This window comes from Acinonyx jubatus, chromosome C1 (genome assembly GCF_027475565.1).
Source record: "Acinonyx jubatus isolate Ajub_Pintada_27869175 chromosome C1, VMU_Ajub_asm_v1.0, whole genome shotgun sequence".
Taxonomy (NCBI): domain Eukaryota; kingdom Metazoa; phylum Chordata; class Mammalia; order Carnivora; family Felidae; genus Acinonyx; species Acinonyx jubatus.
The window spans coordinates 155,449,511-155,477,261 of record NC_069381.1 but is presented as its reverse complement, the minus strand read 5'-3'; the positions used below and the strand labels follow the sequence as shown (position 1 = coordinate 155,477,261).

Genomic DNA, 27,751 nt, shown 5'->3' with positions numbered 1-27,751 from the left:
TAAATAAAATAAAATAAAATAAAATTTAAACCAAGGACAAATGATCATTTATTTATTTTTTCCTTGCAAGGGTGCTGGGAGGGGGTAGGTAGTTACTTCCTACCATTACATCACACTGTTGACTCTCTTTGAACTATTGCATAAAATGCCTCAGTATTTCTACAACGTGGCTTTGAATCCCATGCTTGTTTTTTAGAACCACAGCAGAACCCTGCCTCTTTCTCTATATCATTTCATCTTGTTAGCCCATGGCTAGAACTCAGATTTGAAACCCAGATTCTATATTCTTAGGTATTCCCCTGGTAGGTTCACAAACTGCCTCTTGTGTCTTCATCTAAATCAATGATAAAAACTGCTCCTCTTGGGGACAGAACTCAAATCGGATTCAATTCTACTTTGGAATTAGAATGTTCAATGTGGGGAAGGGGCCGACAGAAGACTTGAGTACTTGGAGAATTTTCTGACCAGATATTTATGTTTATCTCAGTTGAATGAGCACTGGAGTTTGTAAAATATGAAGATGCCTGTTTGTATTTTTTCTCATGAAGAAAAGCCCTGTTTCTTAGAAAGGTGTTAGCTGCTAGGGGTGGAGAGTGTGTAGAGAAATGAGAAGAGCCTGAAGCCCTTATCAATCATTTCTCTCAAGGGCTCAAGGACATAGGGAAGGGGCCTGGAGATCACTGGCCAGGAGATTTGTCTTATGATTTCACCAGTCAGAATTTTAGAGTTTCTCAATTAGGATGGCTACAGAGTTCCAGAAAGAACTTTAAAGTTTTAAAATCCACTAACTTTTCTTTCTCTTTTTTAATTATTTTTCTTGAGGGGAGAATTCACATTTTAGGGAATTAGAATTTAGGAATCATAGATCATTAGAGTTGAAAGAATCTTGGCTACTAGGCTCCTCATTTGTGAAATGGAACAGTAAATGCACGTGTTGTGTAAATGCTATACAAACTATATGAGAACATTCACAGACAACACTCTGGATGCTGGTGTATTTTAAAGGTTCAGTGAACACGAACTGTTATTATCATGATGGTTTCAGAAAAAGCAGCTTTTTCTCCCCTCTCTTCTCTCCGCTGACAGATTTTGGCTCAAAAATAATGAAGAATATTCCATTAACCAGAGCTAATCAACAAGGTAATTAAAAGGTGGTCAACCTACCATTCTTCAGTGGTTTTGGAGCAGAAACTTGTCAGACCAGGAATGTTGCTAGTGGGAATGTCTCTGTGAGAAATACTAGCCTGCATGTCCTCTTCCCGCCAAGTCAGAACGTCCAGCTACCTATGGTATTATCTTGGATCGCAGTGTGTTAGTGCTATGAGGCCCTGACCCCTTCCCAGCTAAGATCCTCTCCTTTTCTCTCACTAGTATTCCCAGGGCTAGCACTAGCCACAGTGACTACAACAGTCCACCCCTTCCCCCCCTCCCCCCCAGTGGCACTTCCAGAATCACTTCTGGAATTGACAAAAATTGACAAAACTACAGCCATGGGGGAAACAGTATTTGTGGGATGCTAGCTTTCTGTCCTCTTTCCTTTTTCTGATCTTAAAAGCTAAAAGATTCAAAGAGTTGGTCTTGGGTCAATACAGATAATCCAAGATTAGCAAAAGTTGATTACATATAAATTCCTCAAACTAACAATAATAGTAACAACAAATAAATAAAATTGATAACTAAAAAGAAAAACAAGAAGAAGAAACAAGAAGAAGAAAAAAAAGGAAATCTAGAGATTTTAGTTAGAAAGCTTCAAGGACCTGAAAAATGGTGTATAAGTACTTTTGTTATTTTATAAGAAGTGAGAAGAATTTTATTTATTTGTTTATTTATTCATTTATTTATTGTAATGTTTTTATTTATTTTTGGGACAGAGAGAGACAGAGCATGAGCAGGGTAGGGGCAGAGAGAGAGTGAGACACAGAATCTGAAAGAGGCTCCAGGCTCTGAGCTGTCAGCACAGAGCCTGACGTGGAGCTCAAACTCACAGACTGTGAAATCATGACCTGAGCTGAAGTCGGATGCTTAACTGACTGAGCCACCCAGGTGCCCCAGAAGTGAGAAGAATTTTAAACTAGAATAGAGGAAAACAAAAAAGAATATATATACTCAAAATTATGCATCATTCTTATGCATAGTATTATTGCCTAGGCAAGACTCATGTTAGATTAATTTAATAAAGTTTTTTTTACAGGCCCAGTATTAAACTTTGGAAAAGTACTCTGTGAGAGTCAGTTTCAGCACAGTGGCTCTGAGTGTGAGCTCTGGCATCAGACTGCTTGGGTTTGAACCCTGGCCCACATTTACAGTTAGCAGTTAGCTTGGGCAAACTGCCCACGTCTCTGTGATTTCCTTTCTCCATCTCTAAAACAAGTATCTAATATCCAAAGATACAATACACACATATTGTATCTAATATCCAAAATATATAAGGAACTTCTTCACCTCAATAACAAAAACAAATAACCCAATTTAAAAAATGGGCAAAGGCCTTGTGTAGATATTTCTTCACAGATGTGCAAACAGCCAATAGGTAAATGAAAAGGTGCTCAATATCACTAACCACTGATGATCAACTAATGCAAATCAAAATTATAACGAGGTATCTGGGGTGCCCGGGTGGCTCAGTTGGTTGAGCGCTGATTTGAGCACAGGTCATGATCTCACATTTCATGAATTCGAGCCCCATGTCGTCAGGCTCTGTGCTGACAGCTCAGAGTCTGGAGCCTGCTTCCGATTCTGTGTCTCCTTCTCTCTCTGCCCTTCCCCTGCTCATGTTCTGTCTCTCAAAAGTAAATAAACATTAAAAAAAATTTAAAAAATTATAGTGAGGTATCAACTTATATTTGTTGGGATGGCTGTTATCAAGAAAAAAAGATAAGTGTTGGTGAAGTTATCGAGAAATTGGAACTCTAGTGCACTATTGGTACAAATATAAAATGGAGCAGCTGCTATGGAAAACATTGTGGAGGTTCCTCAAAAAATTAAAAAAAAAAGAAATACCACATGATCTAGCAATCTCACTTCTGGGTATGTAGCCAAAAGAATTAAAATCAAGATCTTGAGATATTTGTACTCCCATATTCCTTGCAGCACTATACACAACAGCCAAGATGTGGAAACAATCTAAATGTTTACCAATAGGTAAACTAACAAAGAAAACGTAATATATACATACAGTGGAATATTATTTAGCCTTAGAAAGAAGGTGATCCTTTTATACATGACAACATGGATGAATCAGGACACATTATGTCAAGTGAAATAAGCCAGCCACAGAAGGACAAATACTGCATGATTTACTTACACGAGGTACATAAAATAGTCAAACTTATAGAAACAGAGAGGAGGGGCACCTGGGTGGCTCAGTTAGGCTTCCGACTTCGGCTCAGGCCATGTTCGAGCCCCGCATCAGGCTCTGTGCTGACAACTTGGAGCCTGGAGCCTGCTTCAGATTCTGTGTCTCCCTCTCTTTCTGCCCCTCCCCCGCTCCCACTCTGTCTGTCTCTGTTTCTCAAAACTGAATAAATATTTAAGAAAAAAAAAAAAGAAAAGTAAAGAAACAGAAAGGAAAATGGTGGTTTCCAGGCACTGGGGGAAGGGTATAGGGGGAGTTGCTGTTCACCCAGTATAAAGTTTTATTTGTGCAAAATGATTAGGTTCTAGAGATCTGCTGTACGTTCTGATGATACAATACTGTATTGTACACTTAGTTTAAGAGAGTGGATCCCATATTAAGTGTTCTTACCACATTAAAAACAAATAAACAACACAACAATAGCAACAACAACAAAACATACCCTGGATATGGTTGGGGTTAGATGAAATCATTTGTGTAATGTACAAATGCATTAAGAACCTGACATGTACTAAATATTAAATAACCATTGATATTATTTTCTTACTATACCTGTGGGAAGCTAGACTTCTTGCATTACCTGATCCATAAGACAGGCCCCACCGTCTATTGGGCAGCATCATACTCAATTTCCATTTGTCATATCTAAGAGGAAAAAATAGACCCAGAATCCCGAGAGTAAATCTTTTACCTGATCGTGGGACTGAATGATTTTTGTCCAGGGTTTATGCTATGTATCCATAGCAGAACCCTTCCCATGTCCAGTTCCTCAAAAGGGACTGGAGTGGGACTGTTCAGGGCAGTTGCCTGTTGTAGAATGTGACAGAATGCCATGTTGCCTTGCCTGACCTATTTCAGGCCAGAGTGCTGTTTATTTCTAGGGCCTAATCAGGCAAGAGCCGTGATCTGGTTCTTTCTTGGGCAGGTGCTGTGTGCAAAAAGAGTTTGAAAAATTCTGCTAAGCTAGAATCTGCATTAGAGCCCTGGCTATTTTAGTACCTCATATATATAGTACGAGGGAAATGACTCATATTTTCATTTTAAAAATGAGTCACAGAGCTGAGGAAGAATGTCAGTATTATGAATGTCAACAGAATTGTCTTATTTTTTAACAGGCAAAAATTCAGGAAACTGTTGACCAGCATTGTCCTTATAAACTGTGATTTAGATTAAATTGTTATGAATGATTTCTATATATTAAAAGGCTTTTCATTTTGTGACTGTTTAGCTATTTCCTCCATGCTGATGAGACTGTGGTCTCTCACATTCCTGACAATTATTGGAATTAATAGAGAAGAAAGTCAAAATTGGTCACTTTCCTTAGAAACTCCTGGAAATTTTCCTTATTAAATATTGGCTGGGTTGCCCAAGGAAATTGTGGAGTTTCTGGACAGATTTTCAATTGAAGGGGTGGTTCTTTTTAGCCTGGATGGCTTGGCCATATCCTGCTTATAGGCAGAGAATTAGATGAAATGATTCTTGATGCTCTTTGTTCTGTGACCACTGAGCCCAGAAAGCCTCAACATGGAGTTTCTCCAGACCAACAGATAGATCATGAAAAGTCACCATGGCAACTAGTTTCTGAAGGGAGGCTTACAGCAGAACCAGAGGTAGGGAGCCATTGTGGAAGTAGTCAAAGGCTTAAGGAAGTTACAGGATTTTAATTGAACTGATTCTTTTTTTTTTTTTAATGTTTCTTTATTTTTGAGAGAGAGCCAGAGCATGAGTGGGGGAGGGGCAGAGAGAGAGGGAGACACAGAATCTGAAGCAGGCTCCAGGCTCTGAGCTGTCAGCACAGAGCCCGATGCGGGCTCAAACACAGACGGTGTATGCGTCAATGATCACGGTGGCCTTGAATAGGCTGTTTAGCCTCCATAGCTCCCTCTAAAATAGGCAGGCTTGTCCTGGAATCTCCCTCTCTCCACTTTCATACTTGTTTCTAACATTCAGTACTCTTGTCCTGCTCTTTTCCTTCTCCTACTTGCAGTCCTACTTTGTGTTTTTCTGCTCCCTGTAGCCGATACCAGTCACATGATGCTTCCTCACCCTTCCTTCTCCTGACCTGTCAAAGCTTACAAAAGTGAGTTCCAACCCTTCAGAGTCTTCTTCTCAGCAAAATAACATATCCAATCCTCTCATGAAAAGCATTCTACTTACCATTTTTTTTAAAAAATGCTGTTAATTTTTTAAAGTTTATTTATTTATTTTGAGGGGAACAGGGCAGAGAGAGAGAGAGAGAGAGAGAATCCCAAGCAGGCCACACTGTCAGCGCTGAGCCTGATGTGGGCTTGAACTCATGAACTGTGAAATCATGACCTGAGCTGAAATTAAGAGTTGGACACTTAACCAACTGAGCCACCCACGTGCCCCAGTATTCTCCTTATCTCAACATTTTGGTAAGGGGCAAATACTTAACATTCTGGAGTTCAAGGGGTAGTGGCTAGAGGCATGGAGCGGGTGATAGATATCATTTTGAATGGGAAAGTCTTTCAATTTCCTTTACATCCTATTAAGCAGGCAAAACCTCAATATTGGGCAGGTGCCATCCTGGCCTTTCTATATGACCCATCATCACTGCCCTTCTTTCCAAAGAAGGCTTGAAAAGGGACCCTGGGACATCCCGAGTGGTGGTTGGATTCCCTCATTTATCAAAAGAGGCATGATCTAAATGAGTCCAGGTGGGATCAGGTAAAGAATGAGACCAAAAAGGAGATGTGTCCTTGAAAGCAGCCAATCTCATAGCCTGGGGGCAGGGATTTGTTGTCAGCTGACTCACACTGCCTTGGGATTAGCCAGCTCTACTTTCTGTTTCAACAATAAAAAGTCTTGCAAAACTGCTGGCATGTGAGACAGAGGTATCCAGAAGGTCTTGGCATCTCTTCCAGCAGCATAATGGGTCTTAGGGAAGAGACTCGTGAGAGCGTGGTCCATGCACTCCACCACCAGGGAGAGGTCCATGTTCACAAAAGAATTAGTGTCTTTCAGTTTGTCTAGACCTGTAAAAAGAGACAAAAACACCCTTATTCTTTGGAAGAAGGGGAGAAGTGGTGTGGGAGGCTAGGGTGTAAAGGGGAGGATGCGTATGTGGGTATTTATTTTGAACTGGCTGTTATAATTGAGGCCCTTTGTGGTGGGTTTCTATCTGTTCTTCAGGAAAGGATACAACCGTGCTTTCGTTAGACCCCTGGCTCTCAAACTTGAGTGGGCAGCAGAATCTCCTAGAGGGCTTGTTAAAACACAATTGCTGGGTTGGTTCTGACTCACCACCTGTGAGATTCATATATAGCCTTTAATACTACAGTGTTAAAGTGGGACCCAGTAGGTAGGTGTAAAGTGGGACTCAATAATTTCCATTTCTATCAAGTTTTCAGGTGATGCTGATGGTGCTGGTCCAGGGAACAAACTTTGAGAAGCACTACTTTAAAGCAATGAAGGACAGATGCTTTATAGTCTATGAGGCCCCTGAGCCCAGGAAGTTGTGGGTTCGAGTCCAAATTTGTTTTAGGGGAATACTATATAGGAAATGTGGGTGTGCATGTGTGTGCATACGTACACTCACATACCACATACTACTATAATTCAGTGAATAAAGAGGGAATCATTCCTAAAAGTCTTGACTCAGAATGCTAAACACAGGCTGGTTATCAGACAGATGAAATGTCTGCCTAATGAATTATGATAGCTTTAAAGAGGCAGGTATTTTATCAGAGATTGATAATGGCTCAAAGCATTCCTCCTGTGCTCTTAAAACATACCTGAGTTGTGTCTTCTTAAGAGAAGTCTATGATTTTTAAATCTTCCCTTCTACTTCAGGCCTTAGTGGCTGCAAGTTATTCAAAAAACCTAACTGAGATTACCTAATAAGTCTTAGTGTCTATTTTAAACTCTTACAACTATTGCCTTGGAAATGAAGAAAGGTAAGAAAGGTGAGCTTAAATTTGTGGTCTGCTTTGGAACTGTGAGTCTGGCTGATGTCCAAGTCCTGATTTGGAAAATTCTAAGAAGAACAATCAGTAAAAGAGAGGATACCTCAGCCAGGGGCCAAGTAAAAAATAATTTTCAGATGGCAGTTCATGATATATTCATAGGCATTTAGAAATATCAATGTCAATATCAAATAGAAAAAGCTCTTTTAAATGAGGGATTTTTTTTCTGAACTACTTAGGATCTTCAGAGTTGGTAATGAGTGAGAAGCTGAGTTTTTAATGGCAGAGGTTCTCAGCATATAGTGATATGATGGCACTGGGAGGTTTGTCAAACCAGATGTTCTCGTTGATATGTATGTATGCATCTGTGTGTGTGCACAAGTGTGTGTGTGTTGGGTGGGGTTGGGTGGTTGAGGAAGTCTGTCATTCTAAAAGCCTCCCCAGGTGGATCTGACTCAGCTCTTGGCTCCACCTCCAAAACTTCCAGCCTTGAACCTTGTCACAGTTGGCTGACTTACCAAATCCATCAACAAAGAGGCAGGACCAGAGTTTTAAGGTTAGAGTGACACAAAGTTAGGTGGGGCCCTGTTCGGCTCAAAGCAGGAGCTCAGTAAGTGTTTGAGGAATGTCGACTAAGTTTGTAATAAGACCAGGAAGTTTGAGGTGGAGGCAGAGCCCTGTCACAGGAAGTTCCACCAGCTCCTTAAAGCCTTGTTTACATTATAGTGCAGGGCCCAAGGATAAATGGTGAAGTCAGGCTGTCTGGGTTCAGATCTAGCTCTTCTACTTACTAATTGTGCAACATTGGGCAAGTTACTTCTCTATGCCTCTGTTTCTATAAAATTAAGGTAATAGCTACTTCATAGGGTTTATTTGGGCATTTTAAATGAAAGAGTCCATGTAAAGCACTTAGAATGGTGACAAGTACATAGCAAATGTTCAGTATACATTAGTCATCATAATCTAGTCTATTATTATTTCTCCATCCCTGACTCAATCTGATTTATGTTACTTCTCCTGCTCTCTCCACCCCCACCCCCACCCCCCCAACCCATGCATTCTTGCTCTGGAAAGCTTCCACCCAAATAATTCCTTCCTGTCCTTTAGGCCTTACTCTAACCTGACCTGTCTCATAAAGGCCACTTAACTAGCAATGCATTCATCCAGTTCTGAATTTCTTGGGTAAGTAGAGACTGCACCATCTAGCACCCACTCTGGGCTGTTGGGCTCTGTCTAAGAAGTATAGCATCAATTTTCTTACACATTGTAGAGTCACTGTTTTACAGTTTCACGTGGTTACTTTTTCTTGTCAACTTGACTGTATACTAGGTAAGGGTCAGAGTCTGAGTCTTTATATTTTGTAACCTCCATGAATCCTTGAACAACGTTTAGTGAGTGGTTGTTTACCAAAAAGAGGAGGTTTATGTAGAGTTGAAGATGGGGGGGCTCCAGCCTGGACACGATCAGGAAGAACTGTATAGCCTTCGGTAGGACATGCACCTTTCTAAGCCTCTGCTGACTACTCCTATGGTTCTTTTGAGGAGTAAATTATAAAATTTATAAGGTGTTTAGTATAGAACTTGGCACTTGGTAACTGCCCAGTAAATGTTTGTAAACCCTTGAAGTGAGAGATGGCACTGGAATTAATATGAATCTCTGATCCATATCTAGGATTCCCTATTGGTATATTATTATGAACACCTTATTTTTTTTCATTTAATTTTGAGTCTCCTTCGTGTTGTCTATGATAATGAACCCCAGAGGAACCCTGGTCCACCAGAGACTTACTTTTTTCAATGTAACCTTCTCCGTATTGTTGTTTTATATCTGGAGACAGATGTTTCCAAATGGCAAGTTTTTTTTCGGTGGCCTTTACTGGATCTGATAATCCTGTTTTGAATAATCCTGGTTCAATACATGAAACGTGTACACCAAAAGCTTTCATGTCCCGTCTGTGAAAAGAATACACTGATGATGTTTAATCTAGCTTGGTTTGGAGAATGTTTGCTATTTGGATGACTATTTTCTTATGAATTTTTTTCATGGAATCACAGAATTGGATAGGTTGGAAAGGAGTAGCTTGTTCTATGCTTGCAGCTTGCAGGTGAGGAAGCTGAAGTTCAGGGTGGCGAAGGGAGGGCGGTTTAGTGGCAGAATGGGAAAGGCATCTGGGTAGGCCCATCCCCAGCTTAGTACTCCATGTGAAGCCAGATTCTCTCATTAAATTGACAAGCATTCAGGTTAAGGACAGGTTTCTTCTCAGTATGCAAAGCACCTTCTGGAGAAATGGACTGATGATTGGCCTGGGTGGATAAGTTTACCTCCATTCTAGGAATGTGAAGAGATTGTGGAACAAGTGAGGCTAGGCTGAGGGACACAGTGTGACAATCCTTGATGTGGCTAATCTGTTCCCTCTGCTGCTCAGTGAGCTCTTTCATTGTGTGGCCTCAGAAAACCAAAGGTCTGCTCATTTACTGGGCAATAAGGTTTTAGGGGAATCATGGAACCCCCCTCCCCTACCCTGGGCCTTTTAAAGCAAAATAAAGTATTGCAAACCATTATATGAGTAATTACCTCCTAAATTTAATTTATATTTCCACCAAGGATATATAAGGAAGTAATTACTCATTTTATACAAGTCTTTATCCTAAGATTTTTAAAGAACTCTACCAATGAACTTAAAATGTGATTTATCTTAGGTTCTGCTTTCTAGCAACATGCCTAGTGGTTAGTTTGCAGTGTACTTAACTAAAAATACAAATTATCTTGATCTTGAAAGATTTTGAAAATATGTTGCTTGCATTAAAATTTCAAGGGTTATTTTCCAACTTAATTGTACTTCACACACCTATCTTCTGATCTCCTTTGGGTTTTGGAAAGTATTTGGGAAGATTTGTCTCCCCACCCACTCATGAAATACCATATAATCTGGGGACAAAAGGCTTTAAGTCACCCAACTAAGCTTACCAGGTAAGTAAAACCAGCATGAAACCAGTATTTTTGCTTGGCAAATACAGCTTTAAAGAGACCCAGGCTTCTCCCAGTTGGACCACTGTCCCTAAACCCTCCTACATATAGAAATTCTGGAGCTGCCACTTGACTGTGGCCTGCATGCACAGTACCTTTTCCAATACCAGTTCCATGATTTAGAAAAATACCCACTCTTTATTGGGTAATTTCAGGCATGGAGAGCTGTATTGCAATCACACAAACACTTCACTTGAAAAAAAATTTTTTTAAGTGGTTATTGGTCCCCAAGAGGATAGGAAGAAACCCTGTTGCTTTTTGTCTTTCTCTTTCCACCCATCATGTGGCCCTATGCCCAGCACACACATGGGAAGTAGATGGCAGAATAGGGTGACATCTGGTTGGAGGGAAGTCCCAGGAAACAAGAAGGAACGGGAAAGATCACAGAGAGGAGCTGAGGAAAGTGACCCCGTAACATTGTTTATGCACTGCACTTGAGCATGTATGGATCTGACTTAGAGAAGCAAACTCTGGGACAACCATCTTCTGTATCCTAGACTGGCTACTGTGTGGTACATCTATGGGACATCTCTGGTAGCAAACAGGAAAAAGTACAGCATGATGGTTAGCAGTTGTGACCTGAATACAACCTCATCAATTGTCTGCTAAAACAAAAATATCAACCTTCTCTATAGGACTTAAATAAGACCCATAGTCTCATATAATTCCAAATATTCAGCATAAAAAGAACTGGAAACATTCCAAAAGAACTGGAACATTCCAAATGTTCAGCATAAAAAGAACTGGAAAATCTCAACTCACATGGGAAAAGACAATGGCAGATGCTAATGCCAAAAGGACACAGATGTTGGAATTATCAAAGTCTTTAAAGCAGCTATTATAAAAATGTTTCAAGTACAAAAGAAAATACTTTTGAAGTCAATGGAAAGTTACAGAACTTCTCCCCAAAAGGAAAAGGCAAAGAACCAAATGAAAATTTTACACTTGAAAGATATAATAACCAAAATAAAGTATTTATTGGTTGGATTCAATAGCAGAATGGTGATGGAGGAACGTCAGTGGATTTGAAGGTAGATCATTAGAAATTATCCAATTTGAACAGCAGAAAGAAAAATGATTGAGAAAGTGGACAGAACCTTAGGGATCTGTGTGATAAAACCAAAGGTCTAACATTTGTGTTATAGTCTCAGAAGGATAAGAGAAAGAATGGATTACAGGAAAAAATGTTTGAAGAAACAATAGCTGAAACCTCACCAAATTTGGCAAAGATATAAATCTACAGATTCAGGAAGCCCTGTGAATGTCAAATGTTATAAACCCAGAGAAATCCATGTCTGGGTGCACTTTGTTTGCTAAATAAGTCCTTTGTTTTAGGCTCTGGGGTTCTCTGGTAGGCACACACGAAAATGATGTGGTCAGTGCTTTCTTGGGGGAGCAAAATCTCCACCTCTGATTAGTAAATTCCTGCTCTGAGTTTTATTTGGAAATGGAAGCACCAGAGGAAAACTGTATTTCTTGTCCTCAGGGTGGGGTTGGGGAGGTTATCGTCTCTTTAGCTGTAGTGTCTGAAATGTATGGGAATATGGGTCAGGAGCTTGCAGAGAGAGAGAGAGAGAGAGAGAGAGAGAGAGAGAGAGAGAGAAAGCTATGTAGCTGAGTCATTATTTTGTGATAATTACATTTACTTTACCAGATAATTTTCTACTGAGGGTTTATTTATTTATTTATTTTAATGTTTATTTATCTTTTAGAGAGACAGAGCACAAGTGGGGGAGGGGCAGAGAGAGATGGAGACAGAATCTGAAGCAGGCTCCAGGCTCTGAGCTGTCACCACCGGGCCCAACGTGGGGCTAACCTACAGCTGTGAGATCATGACCTGAGGGAAGTCAGACGCTTAACTGACTGAGCCACCCAGGAGCTCCTCTACTGATGGTTTAAACAGAATGGTGTTGTTGTGTCTGCAACTGATAGTTACACTAACGGAGAGGTCTGCCTTGATTTAGCCTCCCTGTATGATTCCTTAACTATTTAACAAACTGACTTGTTGAATACAAATTCACCATCTCTATCAGCATCATGCATCAATGCAAAAAGTAAAAAGAGGCTTGTCTAGACTTAGGTCCAAATCTCAGTTCTACCACTTACGAGCTGGGTGACCTTGGGCAAGTTACTTAATCTGTTTCAGGGGTATTATCTATTGGGAACTATTATTGGGAATAATTTAAAGCACTAAATAGAGTGCCTAGTGCATAATAACCACTCAGTAAACATTACCAACTAATATTTCTTAGTATGTCAATGTTTACTTTACCTTAAGCTGTCATTGAAGCCTTCTAATGCATATTTGGAGAGAGTATAACCCCCTCCACCAAGTGCAAGCCGACCTCCAATGCTGGAGACATTGATAACCCTTCCTTGAGCTTTTTTGACCAAGGGAAGCAAATTTAATGTCACATCGATGAGGCCAAACAAGTTCACTTCAATAGGTTCCCTGTAGTCTTCCACTGTCAGCCAGTCGGTGGGAGCCAGCACTCCGAGAACACCAGCATTGTTGATCAGACCCCAGAGACCTAGAACAGAGAGGAAAGAAAGGAGTTGTGATAGAAGATGGCACTGATATGGGCATCCTTGATGGAAATACAGCCCCTGCTTTACACAATTGTGCCATTTCCTCCTTCTAGCCATGTTCCTTCTTTGAAATTCATTACAGTTTTGGGAAATAACTACTCTCAGAGAAGGTGGGAAGCTAAATTGGAATAGTTGAAGCTCTGTTACAATTTCACAGTAACTCTATTTCTGGTTCTGAATGTAAAATACTGATACTGTCTGAATGAGCCTTTTACTTTTTCATCTCAGATGTAGAGTAAAATGGTCTATTTTTCCCACCTGCTAGATGGCAAAGTGAGAGATTATTTATAAACTGCTTTTTACAGACAAAGAGCAGTATCAATCTACTTCACATCTATTTTTGGTGAAAAATCTAGTCATCGAAAGTTTTATTTTATGATGGAAAACATTTAATATTGTTAAATTTGTTTGGAAATCAAGTATTAAAAATGGTCTGTAGGGGCACCTGGGTGGCTCAGTAGGTTAAGCGTCTGACTTCGGCTCAGGTCATGATCTGACGGTTGGTGAGTTAGAGTCCCTCATTGGGCTCTGTGCCGACAGCTCCCAGCCTGGACCCTGCTTCAGATTCTGTCTCCGTCTCTCTCTGCCCCTCCCCTGCTGGTTCTTTCTCTCTCTCACGTATAAATAAACATTAAAACATTTTTTTAAAAAATGATCTGGGAACATTATCAAACCATTGCTTTTAAGGTTCAGAGTCTCAACTACACAATGAAGATGTGATAGAGAAAAATCACATACATTTGGTTTCTTTTTTTCCATTTTGGACCCTAATATCTTCATTAATGAGAATATTTCAAGCTTCATTCAAGCCAATAAAAGTCCTCTAGTTTGGAATGCTGTCATCTTGGCAGAATGAGGTCCGATGGCTTACTACTCTATCACAATGATCTAAGACAGCTTTATCAGAGTCTCAGGCTATTTTCTACCTTTTCCCATGGAAAATGTGTGAGTTGTGGAATGATTTTAGAGTGAGAAGTAGGTCCCAGGTATCCAGATGGCAATTTGGGGATTGCTCTCATGATCTCCTGTAGCTTTTAGCTCCAAGTGCCTTAGCTGTATATGTGGCTAAACTAGAACTTCACGAGAGAAGAGCAGGAAAACTCAATACCTCCAATTCACTTCTAAATTTGCCCACCGAGACTTATGACTGAGAATAATGGGGGCTGTGTCTTTCATGCAAACAGAGAGCTTGCAACTTGGAACGACTGAGGGCTCTATCCTAAGATTTTCCCAATATTCTCCAGTACCATAACTGGTCTTTAGGAGACATTTTCTTGAAAGGCCATTTAAGATCCAAACACATTTAACTTAGCTGTAGCTACTTTACAACACCCCCTCCATTTTTCCCACCCCTGTATCACTCACCTTTTTCCCCAACTTGGTTTTTCACCCACTGGGCAGTCCTCTTGACATTCTCTGGGTCCGTTACATCTAGAAGCACGGTGTGAAGCCTTTCTGAGGTTTCTGCCTTTAAAGCTGTTGATTTTGATTCAGTCAGACAAGCAGCAATTACGTGAAATCCTTTTTTATCAAAAGTTCTGGCTGCCAAATTTCCAAAACCCGTGTCACACCCAGTAATGAAAATGTACTTATCAGTGATGTCTGCAATCTTTAGTTGTCTTTTGTAATTCCATACAAAACCACAAAAGATTAGGAGGGCTAATACCCAAAAGAACATGTTCTTTCCAATATATGACAGGAACTCTCCTTTCTTGTACAATAAAAGAAGATGGTGACCTGAATGTTCAAAATTAGAAAGAAAATTCAAATTAGAACCATCAAAGGATTATAACCCAATTTTTACGAACTTCAGATACTTTAATGCATTCGAGTAGTTTTTTAAAAACAATAACTGTTATTTAGTTGGAAACATGGCCATTTAAGTGCTAAACCATAGCTCTAAGTAATGTGAAAACCAACCAAGCTACAGTCAGAGAAAGTAAACAGGAGAGAGAGAGAGAGAGAGAGAGAGAGAGACAGAGAGAGAGAGAGATTGAGAGATGCCATGGCAAAGCTGACACAGGTCATTGGGTTTGATGTGACAGTAATCTCATGTGTGAATTCATCTATCTGAAACACGGACTGTCATGGTAAAATCTTATCTCTTGCAACTTCATGAAATTCAATCTATTAGAAAATGTTCAATTTCAACTGATTGATTAGATTCTTAATTATTCTCAGACTGTCAGCAAAAGGAGAGTATTTTGGTATTGCCATTATGAAAATGTTCCTAAGTTGGTTTCCAGTTTCTTATTTTCAGTAGCTTATTGTCATCCTTTAACCCAACTCTAAAAACCATCACAACACCATGCAGAGAGTATGCAGTGTGCAGCCGCCAAGGAGTTCATGGAGAGAGGGTGAGATGAGTGGGAAGAGACTGAGGGATGCTGGCTGAAGGCACAGTGTCCCAAACAGAATCAAGAAGTCTCAGATTCTGTTCCCTCTGGCTTTCTGTGAGGAAAAAGGTTTGCACGTACATAGGACAAAGGAGAGCAAATTCTTTCCTGAAAACCATGAAGCTTTGACTATAAGCAGTGCAGAATGACTTGGACAATTAGTTTGACAGGGCTAGATGGCCTAGGGCCTAAAATCAAAAATGTGGAGGGCTTCCTTTCCCCTTTACTCAGAAGACTGCACCTGCACTTTGCCTCAGCATGTATTACCTTTTTTTACTTTTTTTAAATTCAAAAAATTATGTCATGTACACTTACTACATCAATTTAGAAATATCACACTTCTTTTTGGATTAAAAATACATGTTAAAAAAAGAATATTATATTAATTTTATAATCTTGACCATTTAAATGCATATGCTGTCTTAAAAGTTACAGTAATTATTGGGGCACCTGGGTGGCTCAGTCAGTTAGGCATCCGACTCTTGATTTCAGCTCAGGTCATGATCTCATGGTTTGGGCTCTGTGCTGACAGTGAGGAGCCTGCTTGGGATTCTCTCTCTTTCTCTCTCTGCCCCTCCCCTGCTTGCAAGTACTCTCTCTTTCAAAATAAATAAATAAACATTAAAAAAGGTTATTATGCAGTGTTTGGCTGCAAAATTACAGTTGTGAATGAATCAAGCAATTGTATGATTGAAAACAAGGGTGATATTAATTTGGAAGTGTACTATCGAAAGTATCACAGGGAGGGATTTCAGACTATTTGGAGATATAAAATTCCCCAATATATACATATTCCCCATAATATAGATATAAAATATGTATTATGATGTTTGTTATTTACAAAGACAGCCAATACCGTCAATTTTACTGTGGGTACCGGTGGCCAGGGAAGGGCAAGCTATCCCATAGGACAAAGTGAACAAGAACTGGAGGGCATTTACCTGTTTGCCTAGGTCTGAGCATCACGATGGCTCAGGCCTCCTAGCTCAGCATAGGCAACACAAAGGAGGAAGATTGGTAGGTCCCACCACGTGTAAGAGCAGCCCTGGGCCTGTATTGGCTCTCTCTGCCTTTGGAAGCAAGAGGGGCAGCAGAAAATATCACCTTGGGAAAAACCCTATTTCCTTCGCTTTTGACTCAGAAAGTTTCCTTTCTTTGCCCCATGTTCACACATATCTCTGCCCTTGATCCAGAGCCACCCTTAGAATCAAGAGGGGCCTTATGTGCTAAATAGAAGATAAGACTTGAGTTGAAGTTCAGACCTTACAGGTGCTTCTGGAATCATGACTGTTTATGGACACTGTGTTCAAAGTACTTGTGAGGCCAAGCAATTTTATAAACTTTGACCTTTCTCTCTCTCTCTTTTTTTTAATGTTTACGTATTTATTTTGAGAGAGAGAGAGAGAGAGAGAGAGAGATTGAGAGAATGAGAATGAGTGAGCAGGGGAGGGGGCAGAGAGAAAATGGAGAGAGAATCCCATGCAGGCTCTGTGCTGACAGCATAGAGCCCAAACCATGAGATCGTGACCTGAGCCAAAATCAATAGTTGGATGTTCAACCAACTGAGCTGCCAGGTACCCCTGGACTTTTTTTTTCTTTCTTTCTTTCTTTTTTTTTTTTTTCTTTTTTTTTTTTTTACAATTATTTCCTGGTTTTTCATTTGAACCATTTAAAAAAATTGTTCATTTTTTTTCCTGCTTGTAAAAGTAACTTATGCTCATGGTAAAAAGAATTTGGCAAATACGGAAAAAATTAAAGAAGGAAATAATGATTATCACATTTGGCTCTTAGTGTTTTGGTAAGTCTTCTTGTATATATATTTTCCTGTATACGTAAATGTTTCTCTCCCTAATAAGGAATAGAAATATACAGAATTATACACACACACTCATGTGCACACATACACACAATTTTTGTCTGCTGCTTTATAAGGAACAGATTATTTCAGATTAAAAATAACGCAATCTGACATATCTTCTTCACTTCTCAAGGAAATTCTGGGCTCTGCCTTCATCTTTTTTCCCAGAAAAAGATATATACGTAAAGAAAGAAAAGGCAAGAGAACTATCAATTGATAAAAATAAGTCAGAGGTAAACATTAAAATATGGTAGGTTTGAGCAAACTAGTTGATTCTTTTGATACAGCTGTGCCTATTTCTAAAGCAGTCAAGTTTGTAGACTATCGTGGCTTAATAATTTGGCATAGTTTCACAAATCTTTCCTGCGTAGGAGTTATTGATTTGTGGCAAATCAATGTCCATGTAGTAGAATTTTCCCTTCTCAAACATATAAATACATTAAAAATGTATAATTTTGAGGTGAAGTGTTGGTGTAACTACCTTTTGCAAAATTTCATGTTTAGATATTTTAAGGAAATTTTGTATTTATAAATTCAATTAGTATAGTGTTATGTTCAAGTCTGGCCTCAATAAATTGAATAATTGGATAACTAAATGTTGAATATGTTTTCTGAATGGATTCTGTAGCCTTAACTGCAATCCAAACCCCATGGAATTATTTGAAGAAGGCAAATGCTCATGGAGTTTAATGTGTCCTAGATCAGAGAGTAGAAACTTTCTATGTTGTCAAGTTTTGCTGGGGGCAAGCATAAGGGGAGTAATTGTAAAAGAATGGTTTACATTTGTGAGGCATTCTACGCTATACTTTTACATATAGATCTCATTTGGTTCTCTCAACAGCTTTTTGAGTTAAAGAGGGCACATTGTTTGCCTCATTTTATAGAGGAATCAATATGCTAACTAATAAATGTAAAAGGAATGATGGAATTAGAAAATCATCATTTAGCAACTGACATCATAACAATTATATCAGAGAAGTTTGATCAATGAATGCTAAAACTAGTAGGTGAAATTCTGATAAGAAACCATTATAGAATCTCAAAAAATCTCCCCATAAGATAGGCACTAGTTAAAAAGAGAGTAATAATAATTTCAAAGAAGAGAAATCTGACAGATACCACCTTACCCAAGTGATAAAAATTAACACTGCTAGTCATGGGACAAACCAACATTAGGTGCCTCCTGGGATGGTGCACTGGAAAGGACACAGCAACACTTTTGTACATAAATGGATCCTAATCCTGCATGGAGCTACATCTTCCATAGACAATATATGGCATATACTCTTTAAAAATGTCAAAGTCATGAAGGAAAAGAAAGATTGAAGACTGCTCCCGATAAATGGAGACTGAAGAGATATGACAACCCAATGCAACATGTGATACTGGACCAGAAAACTATTTTTTACTTTTGCCAGAAAGGATGTTATTTGGTCAACTCGTGAAATTTGAGTGAGATTTGTTGATTTGGCAAATAATATTGCATTCTCAATAAACATTAATTTTTCAACTTTTATAATTTACTAAGATTATATAGAAAGTTCCTGCTTTTTAGGAAATATACACTGAAGTATTTAAAGATTAAGTAGCACCATGTCTCAACTCAGTGAAGACCATGTCTTTAACTCTGTTAAGAAAATAATAAGAATATTCATATAAATAAGTAAACATATAAAGGAAGCAAGCTGAGTTTCCATTGATAGATGAATGGCTAAAGAAGATGTGGTTGCCCAACCACAAACAGGTGGCTGCCAGGGCAGAGGTGGGGGGTGGTGGGGGTGGTTGTGGGGGGATGAGTGAAATAGGTGAAGGGGATTAACAGGTATAAACTTCAGTTATAAAAGAAATAAATCCCAAGAATAAAAAGCAGAGTATAGGAAATATAGTCAATAATAATGTAATAACTTGTATGGTGATAGGTGGCATGCATTTTGTAATGTATATGAATGTCTAGTCACTATATTGTACACCTGAAGCTAATATAATATTGTATACCAACTATACTTCAATTGACAACAAAACCCCCACATACATATGGTTATAAAGAGAGAATGAAAATGCAAATGTGGTAAAATGTCAATATTTGGGGATTCTGGGTTGTATTATTTTTTCAACTTTTCCACAAATTTGAAGTTATTTCAAAATAAAAAAGTACAAATTTGGCAAGGGAAAATAAAACATTTTTTTTTTTCCTGAGAAAAGGCTTCACTAGACCCAAAGGGTTTCATGAACAAAATAGGTAAGAACTCCAGCACTTCAGAATCTAGTGACCTTGGACTTCTACTCTTTCGTAAGTTCACCTTCACAACTAGTGGAGAAAAACAAAAACTCAAACCAAAGCAGTAAGATTCCTTCCTCCTTCCTCATCCTCTCCATTTCTCCCGTACTTCCTCGTTCCCTAGCCAAACACATTTTTCCTTGGTGACAAGCCACAGAGAAGAGCTTTTTAGTTGTTAAGGATGGGCTCACACTTTTGTTCAAAAATTTTTTGAATATTTATTTTTGAGAGAGAGAGAGAGAGAGAGCATAGTTGGGGAGAGGCAGAGAGAGAGGGAGACACAGAGTCTGAAGCAGGCTCCAGGCTCTGAGCCGTCAGCACAGAGTCCGACGCGGGGCCCTAACTCATGAACCATGAGATCATGACCTGAGCCGAAGTCAGACGCTTAACGGACTGAGCCACTAAAACGCCCTAAAGATGGGCTCACATTTTAAAATGTGTTGTCTTTATTAGGCACCTCTCTAGGCTGAGGGTCATTTCAGATGCTGGTGTCCCAGCCTGCAGCTGGAATCCAGGGGACTACCAACTCTGACCTAGAGTTTTATAAAGCCTGTCCTTACCCCAAATATTATTGTCTAAAAAATACTGGTTCTTCTTCAATTCTTAAGGTTCACATTCCTCTAGGTCATCGGACCAGTCAACCATAAACCAATACATACACACCTCTGACCTCTAATAGTATTTTAGCCAAGATTCCATGTGTTGTCATGTTCCTGAGCAGCAGCTCTTGGTCAGAGTCATTGGGAACATGACCTGTATACAGAAGCTGATTGATGGCTCATTGGTTCATTGACCACCAAGAAGTAAATGAATAACTGTGATTACTATGGCTGCCTCGACAATACACCGCCAGCCTGGTCACCTTCACATGGCTCCTTGGTCCCTAAAATTCAGAGACTTGGGGCACTGACCTTTGTGGCTTGGCTGTTTGTTTATCTGCTTTGTCTTCTATCTCACAACAAAGTGCTTACCAGGGGTACACATCACTTGGTTCAAGGCAAGGAGCACCTCATCTGTAACAGTCCTCTTAGGATGCAGTGGCTATGAGCCTGTGGACTCATCAAAGGTGAGAGCAGAGTAGAGGAGAGCAGGTCTGCAGCCCTCACACTGCAGTGTGTGGACAGCCGCATCCTCTGAACCAGTCCTGGAGATATTTCTTAAGCCCAAATAAACACTAGCCACTTTGCTAGGAAAAATAAATGTGGGAAGCAAGGACTGAGGCCACACACACACACACACACACACACGGCAGTAAGGCAGGGGTTAGGAACCCAGGTTTTAAAATCAGACAGGTAGAGGTCTAGTCCCAGCTCCTCTATCATCAGAGGTCTTTGGGCACATTATTTATATTTTCTTAGCCTCCATTTTCCTATTTGCAAAATGGAAATAATAACTTTTCCGTTGGAGAGTACCTCGTAAAAAAAAGTGACTAAATATCTGCTACATAGGCAGAAGCTTATCGCTGTGGCAGGATCAATCATGCTCACTTGGGAAGGGCTGTGGTACTTTTCCTATTTTGGGTCAAATAATTATTTGTTGTGGAGTCTGTCCTGTGCATTGCAGGATGTTTAGCAGCACCCCTGGCCTCGATCCTCTACATGCTAGCAGCACCCCCACCCCAGTTGTGACAACGAAAAATGTTTGCCAGTTGTCCCCTGGGGGACAAAACTGCTTCCATTTGAGAAACACTGGGCTAGAGGTTCCTTGCCTTGTGGGTCCAGAACTTCACAACATCAGAACTATTTTTCTGGAAGCTCAGTCATTAGTTCTTTGGTGGTGCCACATTGATGAGAGTTTATTTATTTTTAATGGCCTTACCAGAAAAGTTTTATTACTTATAAAATATAACTCACATCTTGCTAATATTAGTATTAGTTTCTATGATTTAGAAAAAGTGCCTTTTTGTCGTCATGAGGTTGGAGGCAGTGAAAAAGCCAAAGTTAGAAATTACCAGGTTAGCACTCCCAACATTTGTGAGGCCTCAATTCTGGCTAAGACTTTTGAGTTTGGGCCACTACAGGTTCCTCTGTGGAAGCCCTTCTGGTGGGATGCCAATTGATTCTGCAGAATTCAGAATATGGTACTAGAAAAACCATGGTACTTGGATTCCCAGGTTCACTTGGATTCCCTGACCAGTTCACCAGGTCAGGTAGGAACGGTAATAACTGCTATGGTTTATTGAGTGCTTGCTGTATTCCAGGCCCTCTGGTAGAATCTATGAATATTTATCTTATTTATTTATTTAATTATTTTTGAGAGAGAGATACAGAGAGACAGAGAGAGAGACAGAGACAGAGCATGAGCAGGGGCGGCGCAGAGATGCGGGGCTCGAACTCATGGACCGTGAGATCCTGACCTGAGCTGAAGTCAGCCATTCAACCAACTGAGCCACCCAGGCGCCCCTATCTTACTTAAACCTTACAGTAACATTATCTCCATTTTATAGAGAAAGAAACAAATTCAGAAATGCAGGTTAATTGGCTCAAGATACAATCATAGTGCTGTTTGGGGACCCCGGCCACTTTGATTTGGCTATTCATGCTTTAATCCTTTGCTGCACTGCCACCTGGATTCCCACTGAACTCTGTGAGTCTGGGCTATGTGTACAATTCTCTGCAACCACCAGTACTTGTGTGATACTGGGTATTAGGTAAATTAGTGCTGTAGAAGGAAAGAAGGAAGAAAAGAAAAGAAGGAAAAAGTTTCAACTCTAAGCCCAGGGTTCTGGTGATAGTTGGGTTAAGTCTTTGAGCCCTCTGAACCATCAGGCGAAAGGCTAATAATAGCAATATAATGTTCACACTTCCAATTTAGGAAACTTTAAGAACTTTTGAAGAGTGTTCAAGTAATATTTATCTCATTTAATTGTCAAAATATTTCTGTGAGCTAGGTACAGTAGGTATTGTACATGAAGTTATCAGCCAGAGAGTGGCGAGAGCTAAAATTCTGATCTCTGAACCCCTAGACTGTGTGGAAGGAGAAGGAATAACTGCAAAGAAATTAGCACATTATCGGTTAGTAGGAGGAATGGAAATACTTTATCAAAATTCTTGACCACAAAGATTCAAAAGGAACCAAGAAAGGAGAACTAATTGTGTCTTTCATTTGCCATGCAAAATGCTTTGTTGCTTTGGGAAAATATTGCAACTCGATTGCTGTCCTTGCTCACTTCTGCTTTTTTTTTTAAACTTTCTATAACTGGGTTTATTTCTCTAGTAAAAAGTCCAAAATAAGATGCTTTGATTTCACTTCTCTTACTCATCTTCCTCTCCCCTTTAAAATTAAATGACACAATTAAAAATAAACAAAAGAACTGAGAATAATGTCTCAATGTCATTCTGAGCAATGCTTTTCATAAGAAATATATAATTCTTTTAAAATACATCCTCCAACCAGATTTCATTTCATTTCTACATAACTCCATGGAGGGCTTTTGTTTTAGAAAGCAATATTGAAACTTGTCAATCACACTGATTGATAGGAATTTGTAGGGTTTGAATTTACTTGCAATTTGTTGCAATCATGGCCTAAGTTGAATCAACAACTAAGTTGTTCATTAAAAAACATCAAATGGAGAGCATTTAGAAGTAGCTTTCTAATATTTTCTTTTTGAAGTTCTCTTGCACAGCTTTCGTAATATCGATGGCATTCTGGACATATGTGTCCTTAGTACATTTAAATATCATTAACCTAGCTAAGTATACCAAATTCCTTTTTAGTTTGATCTTTTCATTGAAGTAAGAAATTTTATTTGTTTGTTTTTGTAACCCAAGTGACCTTTCACAGATTTCGGCTGCACTTTTAAGAAAAATAAGTGTTTAGATCTAATGACGCAAACTAAATCATATGACTAATAAGTTATGTTTCTGTGAAAAAAAATGTTCAAGTTGGGCACCCAGAAATCTAAGGAGAAAATTTTAAGTGAAGCCAAGGGATCCTATATGAAGTATGCTTCCATTAAGTAACAAATGCTTCTTTGAGGGTCTGATTAAAATAATAATTGATGATGATGATGACGAAAATGATCATGATGATATAACTGAGGGGGTATTTGTCATCATGGAAACATTAAGTTCTCTCATTCAATGGAATGAAGAAGCTCCTTTGACAGTGACATTCCCCTTGAGTCCTGCTTCCTCCAGGAGGGAAGTACCCTGGGTGTACTTTGTGTGGTGGGACCGGTGAGACACGGAGGAGGGCGTGCTTCCTTTGCAGACTCATTCATTCAGTCTCCTAGAAGAGGTCTGGCAGCCACTCTTAATGTAGGGAAGGCCTGACGCGTGTACATTTGGCGTTTTTAGTTCTAAGGATAAAAGTATCTCTGAGTTGCTTCTGCCTTTTCTCAAAACTTTTTCATTATCATTTATCATAACACCTACAATTAATTAATTAATTATCCCCGGTGCCCCTAGTTGATGGCTTTGCCAATATGCTTCCTGACAGTACTGGCAGGGTAAGAATTATTGGTAAAGCCATGGCTACTTTACTTAAGAGATTGTATATTGTATATGATTTAGTTTATCATCACAAGGCTTCAAAAAAAGCTTAGAATATGGAGAGAATGTTAGGTATGTATACAGAAAATGTGTTCAAAACTGCAGTGTGTTTCTTTTCCTACACAGTCATCTTTGAACAGAAGTAAAGGTGTGAGTTTTGAAAGTCTGTACCTTAAGAAAGTGACATTGTTATAAGGGTTTTAAGACAAATTCCCCCTTTCCTCATCTGAAATGTATGAGATAATGATTTTTTTCCTTGTATTTAAACATTGGGATTTGTTCTAAAATTGGGCGCACTTTTGAAGTCTCAAAAACATGAAGATGATACAACATTTAAATTTCATTTCATGCAGCACCTAGCCAAGGATATTCTTAGAGCATCTAACATACACTAAAGGATACTAAGATAAATAAAGCATGGGGTGCCTGGGTGGCTCAGTCGGTGAAGCATCCAACTTCGGCCCAGGTCATGATCTCACAGTTTGTGGATTCGAGCCCCACGTCCAGCTCTGTGTTGATGGCTCAGAGCCTGGAGCCTGCTTCAGATTCTGTGTCTCCCTCTCTCTCTGACCCTCCCCTGCTTGCTCTCTGTCTCTCTGTCTCTCTCTCAAAAATAAATAGACATTTAAAACAAAAATTTTTTAAAGGATAAATAAAGCACTGTCCTTACCTTGGGCTAGTAGGGTAGGGGGACATCTCAGAGCTATTTGTACAACCTTAAGTTGATTTTTAATCTAAATGCATGTTTTATTTAAACTTTTTCCTCAGTTGCTAAAAATTAACCCATTGAGAGAGTGTGCCATGCCACCATTTTATTCATAAAGCCTTTAACAAAGGCTGCCAAGATTAAGTGGCAGTGAAGCCACTAAATTGACTTTCTCCCTTACCTGTTGCATGTTGGGAGTCAAAGTGAATACAGACTCAGACTGGGGGAAAAGCCCAATGTCTGAAAAGCCCAATGTCTTCCAGGTAAAATGCCAGGCACAGGATCATGAAATGGAGAGTAAATATCTGAAGCAAGTTTACTGCTCTCATCTTAGTTTCCAGGAATCAAATATGCACTATGAGGAGTTCCCTGCTTCCTTCTGCCCTAGAAGGTGTTTTTCTCACCCACTTTAGTGTGCATGTGTGCATTCGCCTCAGGTGACATCTGATAATATCGGCAAGGCCGGTTGATAAACAGAACAGAACTATAGGTAGCAAATCTGCTGCTCTAGTAAGAAACTCAGCTAAGATTCCTACTGTTTTTTGGAGCCCCTCCCCCATTCAGTTTCCAGCTAATTATAAGTTTTACAGATGGTGTCAAATAGGCACAGAAAGAATAACTAGACATAAATTGGATTGTAACTCTAGAGTGCCAAAGAACATTCAAACAGAGACCTGGGAGAGCTTAAGGCAAGGATCTGGGTGACATTGGGATCACTTTTATGGTAAGATGGACTCAGTGTCCATCACAACCTTCTAACATTGTTATTGTTATTATAGCATGAAAAATAACTCGATTAATTTTGTAAGAGTGAGGAAAATCAAAGGCAGTTTGAAGACTGACATGAGAAACCAAGAGATAAAGGACAGAATTCAGTCATCGGTTACCTTACTGAGAATGAACTGGGGCGCAGAAGCTGTTGTGGACCGGCTGGGCTAAGTGCCGTCTGCCTACTGTGCTGGGCAAGGAAGGGTTGAGCCACCTGACCACACTGATCCCCTGGAGGTGTTGATGCCTGGGCTTCCGTCAAGTTCTGAGTTCATATATGTGTGAGAAGTCCTCCGGTTCCCACCTTACTCTGAGTCACTCTTATATGACACTGATGACTAACTCTCTCTTCAGTGGATGGAGGAAGCCAAGAAGCTGGGGGTCATGTGTTTCCAAAGGAATTGGTAGTAGCTTCAGTAAATTAAATTTAGCAACTTTCAGAAGAGACTTAAAAATGATTAATAACATTCCTTTAACTCTGAGTGCAATCTCTTGACCAAATTCAGCGGTTGAAATAGTGTAACGTGGAAACATTTTGTAAACTGTCTGGTGCATTGTTTTAATCATTTAATTTTGAATTATGATTACTGTTCATAATCTCTAGGGTTTTTTTTTTTCTTCCTGTTAACCTGCCTTTGCTAACTTAGTACTCCTTCCTTCCTAAGAGAGTAGGTAAGGGACACCAATCTGATGATTCTTTTTATCATTTTTTTTTAACACCGATGAGCAAGGAGATCAAAATAATTTAGTGAAATGAGGTTCTGTACTTATTTATGAGTCTTAAGGTATGTCAAGGAGATCTTACCTAAATGATTTTTGGGACTAAATCACTGAGAACAGGAAAGGATGCCCCTTCCCTTCCCAGAGTTGTTCTATTTCAGAGTTTATCACAATTGACCTGCCGTATCCAGGGACTGCAATGGAAAATATTGAGGCTCCAGAGGAAGAGGAGGAAGAGACAACGCTATTATGCACCCGCCCCATCCCCTAGGCTACCACCTCCCCCCTTAGGCACACAGCCAGGTACAAACTCCACTGATTGTTTACTTTCAGTTTCCCTACATATCAGTTTATTGCTTTATGTCTCAGACTGCCCAGACTTCTGTCTTCCCTCTTTGAAAATGCAGTTTATTTTGGTTTAGCTGGGATGACTGAATGAATGAACATATCTGTCTAGGTAGAGCTTGAACACTGCTATCACACTATAAATTAAATGGGGATCATTTGTCTCCAAAAGAATAAGAAGCCAAGACTGAAATTTATACAGGTAAAGATGTAGGGCGCCACAAATATGCCAAATATACTTCTTCCCCTTTAACATTCTGCAAGTCAAAGTAAGGCTTACATAGAAAACCCCTTAGAGAAATAATACATTGACTTAGATCTACATGAAGAAAAGTATAAATGATTAATATCAGATCCTTTCTGTGAGCAAGTTATTGTCATTGAGATGGAGAGAGCTATAAGCACCTGGGTGGTCATGTAGGATTGAAGGGAAAAGGAGAAAGAAAAGACTATGACATTAGTATGTTTTCCCCCTTGTCAAATGGTCCCATATAGGGGTTTAAGCAATGGAACAATTTGTCAGCAGTAACCATGTCTGGACTGTAACTACATCTACATTCAAATTCACATCTTAAAAGCTAAATTTCCTTTCATTCTATTCCTTAACAAGGCAAACTATGAGATGTTACTTTGTTCAGCACTCTCTCTAAGTTAGTTACACTTCTGGTTGTCGAAGGTGATGTAAAAAATACAGAGCAAATTGCAATTCTATTTTTTCCCTAGTTCCTTTATAAAGCAAAAGATTGCACTGTGGATTTCATTTAAATGTATTCAATGTTGATAATTGGGCTGTACTTTTATAGGTACTGCCAGTGTCAAAACACTAAATATACGACTCTCCTTTTTCTTCTAAATCTCTATGTCTCCCATATTTCCCCCAATTTCTGTCAAAGGGTGCCTTCTCCACCTTTCCAGACACCAAAACGCAAGGAGAATGTCCAGATTCAAGACAGTCTCTGGTGACATGTATCGGGTTTTCTACAACTAACTGCACTGTGCTGGGGTCCAAGCCAGACATAATCCTAAATGAGTCAGATGAAGAAAACCACTTACCCCAGCACCGTAGGCTGTGGTGGGTCCAGCTCCTGAATATGGTTGGTGTCACTCTGGTAAGGGGGTGGGGGGCAAGGCTGTTTATGCTGAGTGTATGTTGGCCTTCCCCTTCCTGGTATAGTATAATCCACTCTCTCAGGTCACTCCCAGTGGACTGTGCCTTTCTGAATAACTATGAGTTGGTATTACGTCTTTGTATTTTTAAAAGTGTACTTTGTAATTTTTACTTCCTCC

The 27,751-nt window shown here is 39.5% G+C and overlaps 1 protein-coding gene across 2 annotated transcripts; it reads right to left on the bottom strand.

Annotated features, from left to right (window-relative positions):
• Nucleotides 1-5,537: 5,537 nt before the first annotated feature.
• DHRS9 (dehydrogenase/reductase 9) lies at nucleotides 5,538-27,671 on the bottom strand. 2 transcript variants are annotated; one of them, XM_015087294.3, is made up of 5 exons: nucleotides 27,518-27,671; nucleotides 14,263-14,634; nucleotides 12,581-12,839; nucleotides 9,070-9,233; nucleotides 5,538-6,351 (listed from the first exon to the last, which is right to left on the bottom strand). In XM_015087294.3, exons 2-5 carry the CDS (start codon nucleotides 14,573-14,575, stop codon nucleotides 6,128-6,130), a joined length of 960 nt encoding a protein of 319 aa, XP_014942780.1. In that variant the 5' UTR covers nucleotides 14,576-14,634; nucleotides 27,518-27,671; the 3' UTR covers nucleotides 5,538-6,127. The 2 variants fall into 2 exon arrangements, with proteins under 2 accessions (XP_014942780.1, XP_053071213.1); XM_053215238.1 differs by lacking the exon at nucleotides 27,518-27,671 and adding an exon at nucleotides 25,519-25,835.
• Nucleotides 27,672-27,751: the final 80 nt, after the last annotated feature.

What these genes read in the sequence shown, in the direction of transcription:
- DHRS9 (XM_015087294.3), bottom strand. Translation starts at nt 14,575, where the DNA reads ATGTTCTTTTGGGTATTAGCCCTCCTAATCTTTTGTGGTTTTGTATGG. An exon ending in AAACCAAGTTGGGGAAAAAG is followed by an intron (nt 12,840 to 14,262) that starts GTGAGTGATACA and finishes TCTCTGTTCTAG; the next exon opens with GTCTCTGGGGTCTGATCAAC. An exon ending in AGAAGGTTACATTGAAAAAA is followed by an intron (nt 6,352 to 9,069) that starts GTAAGTCTCTGG and finishes CTCTTTTTACAG; the next exon opens with GTCTAGACAAACTGAAAGAC.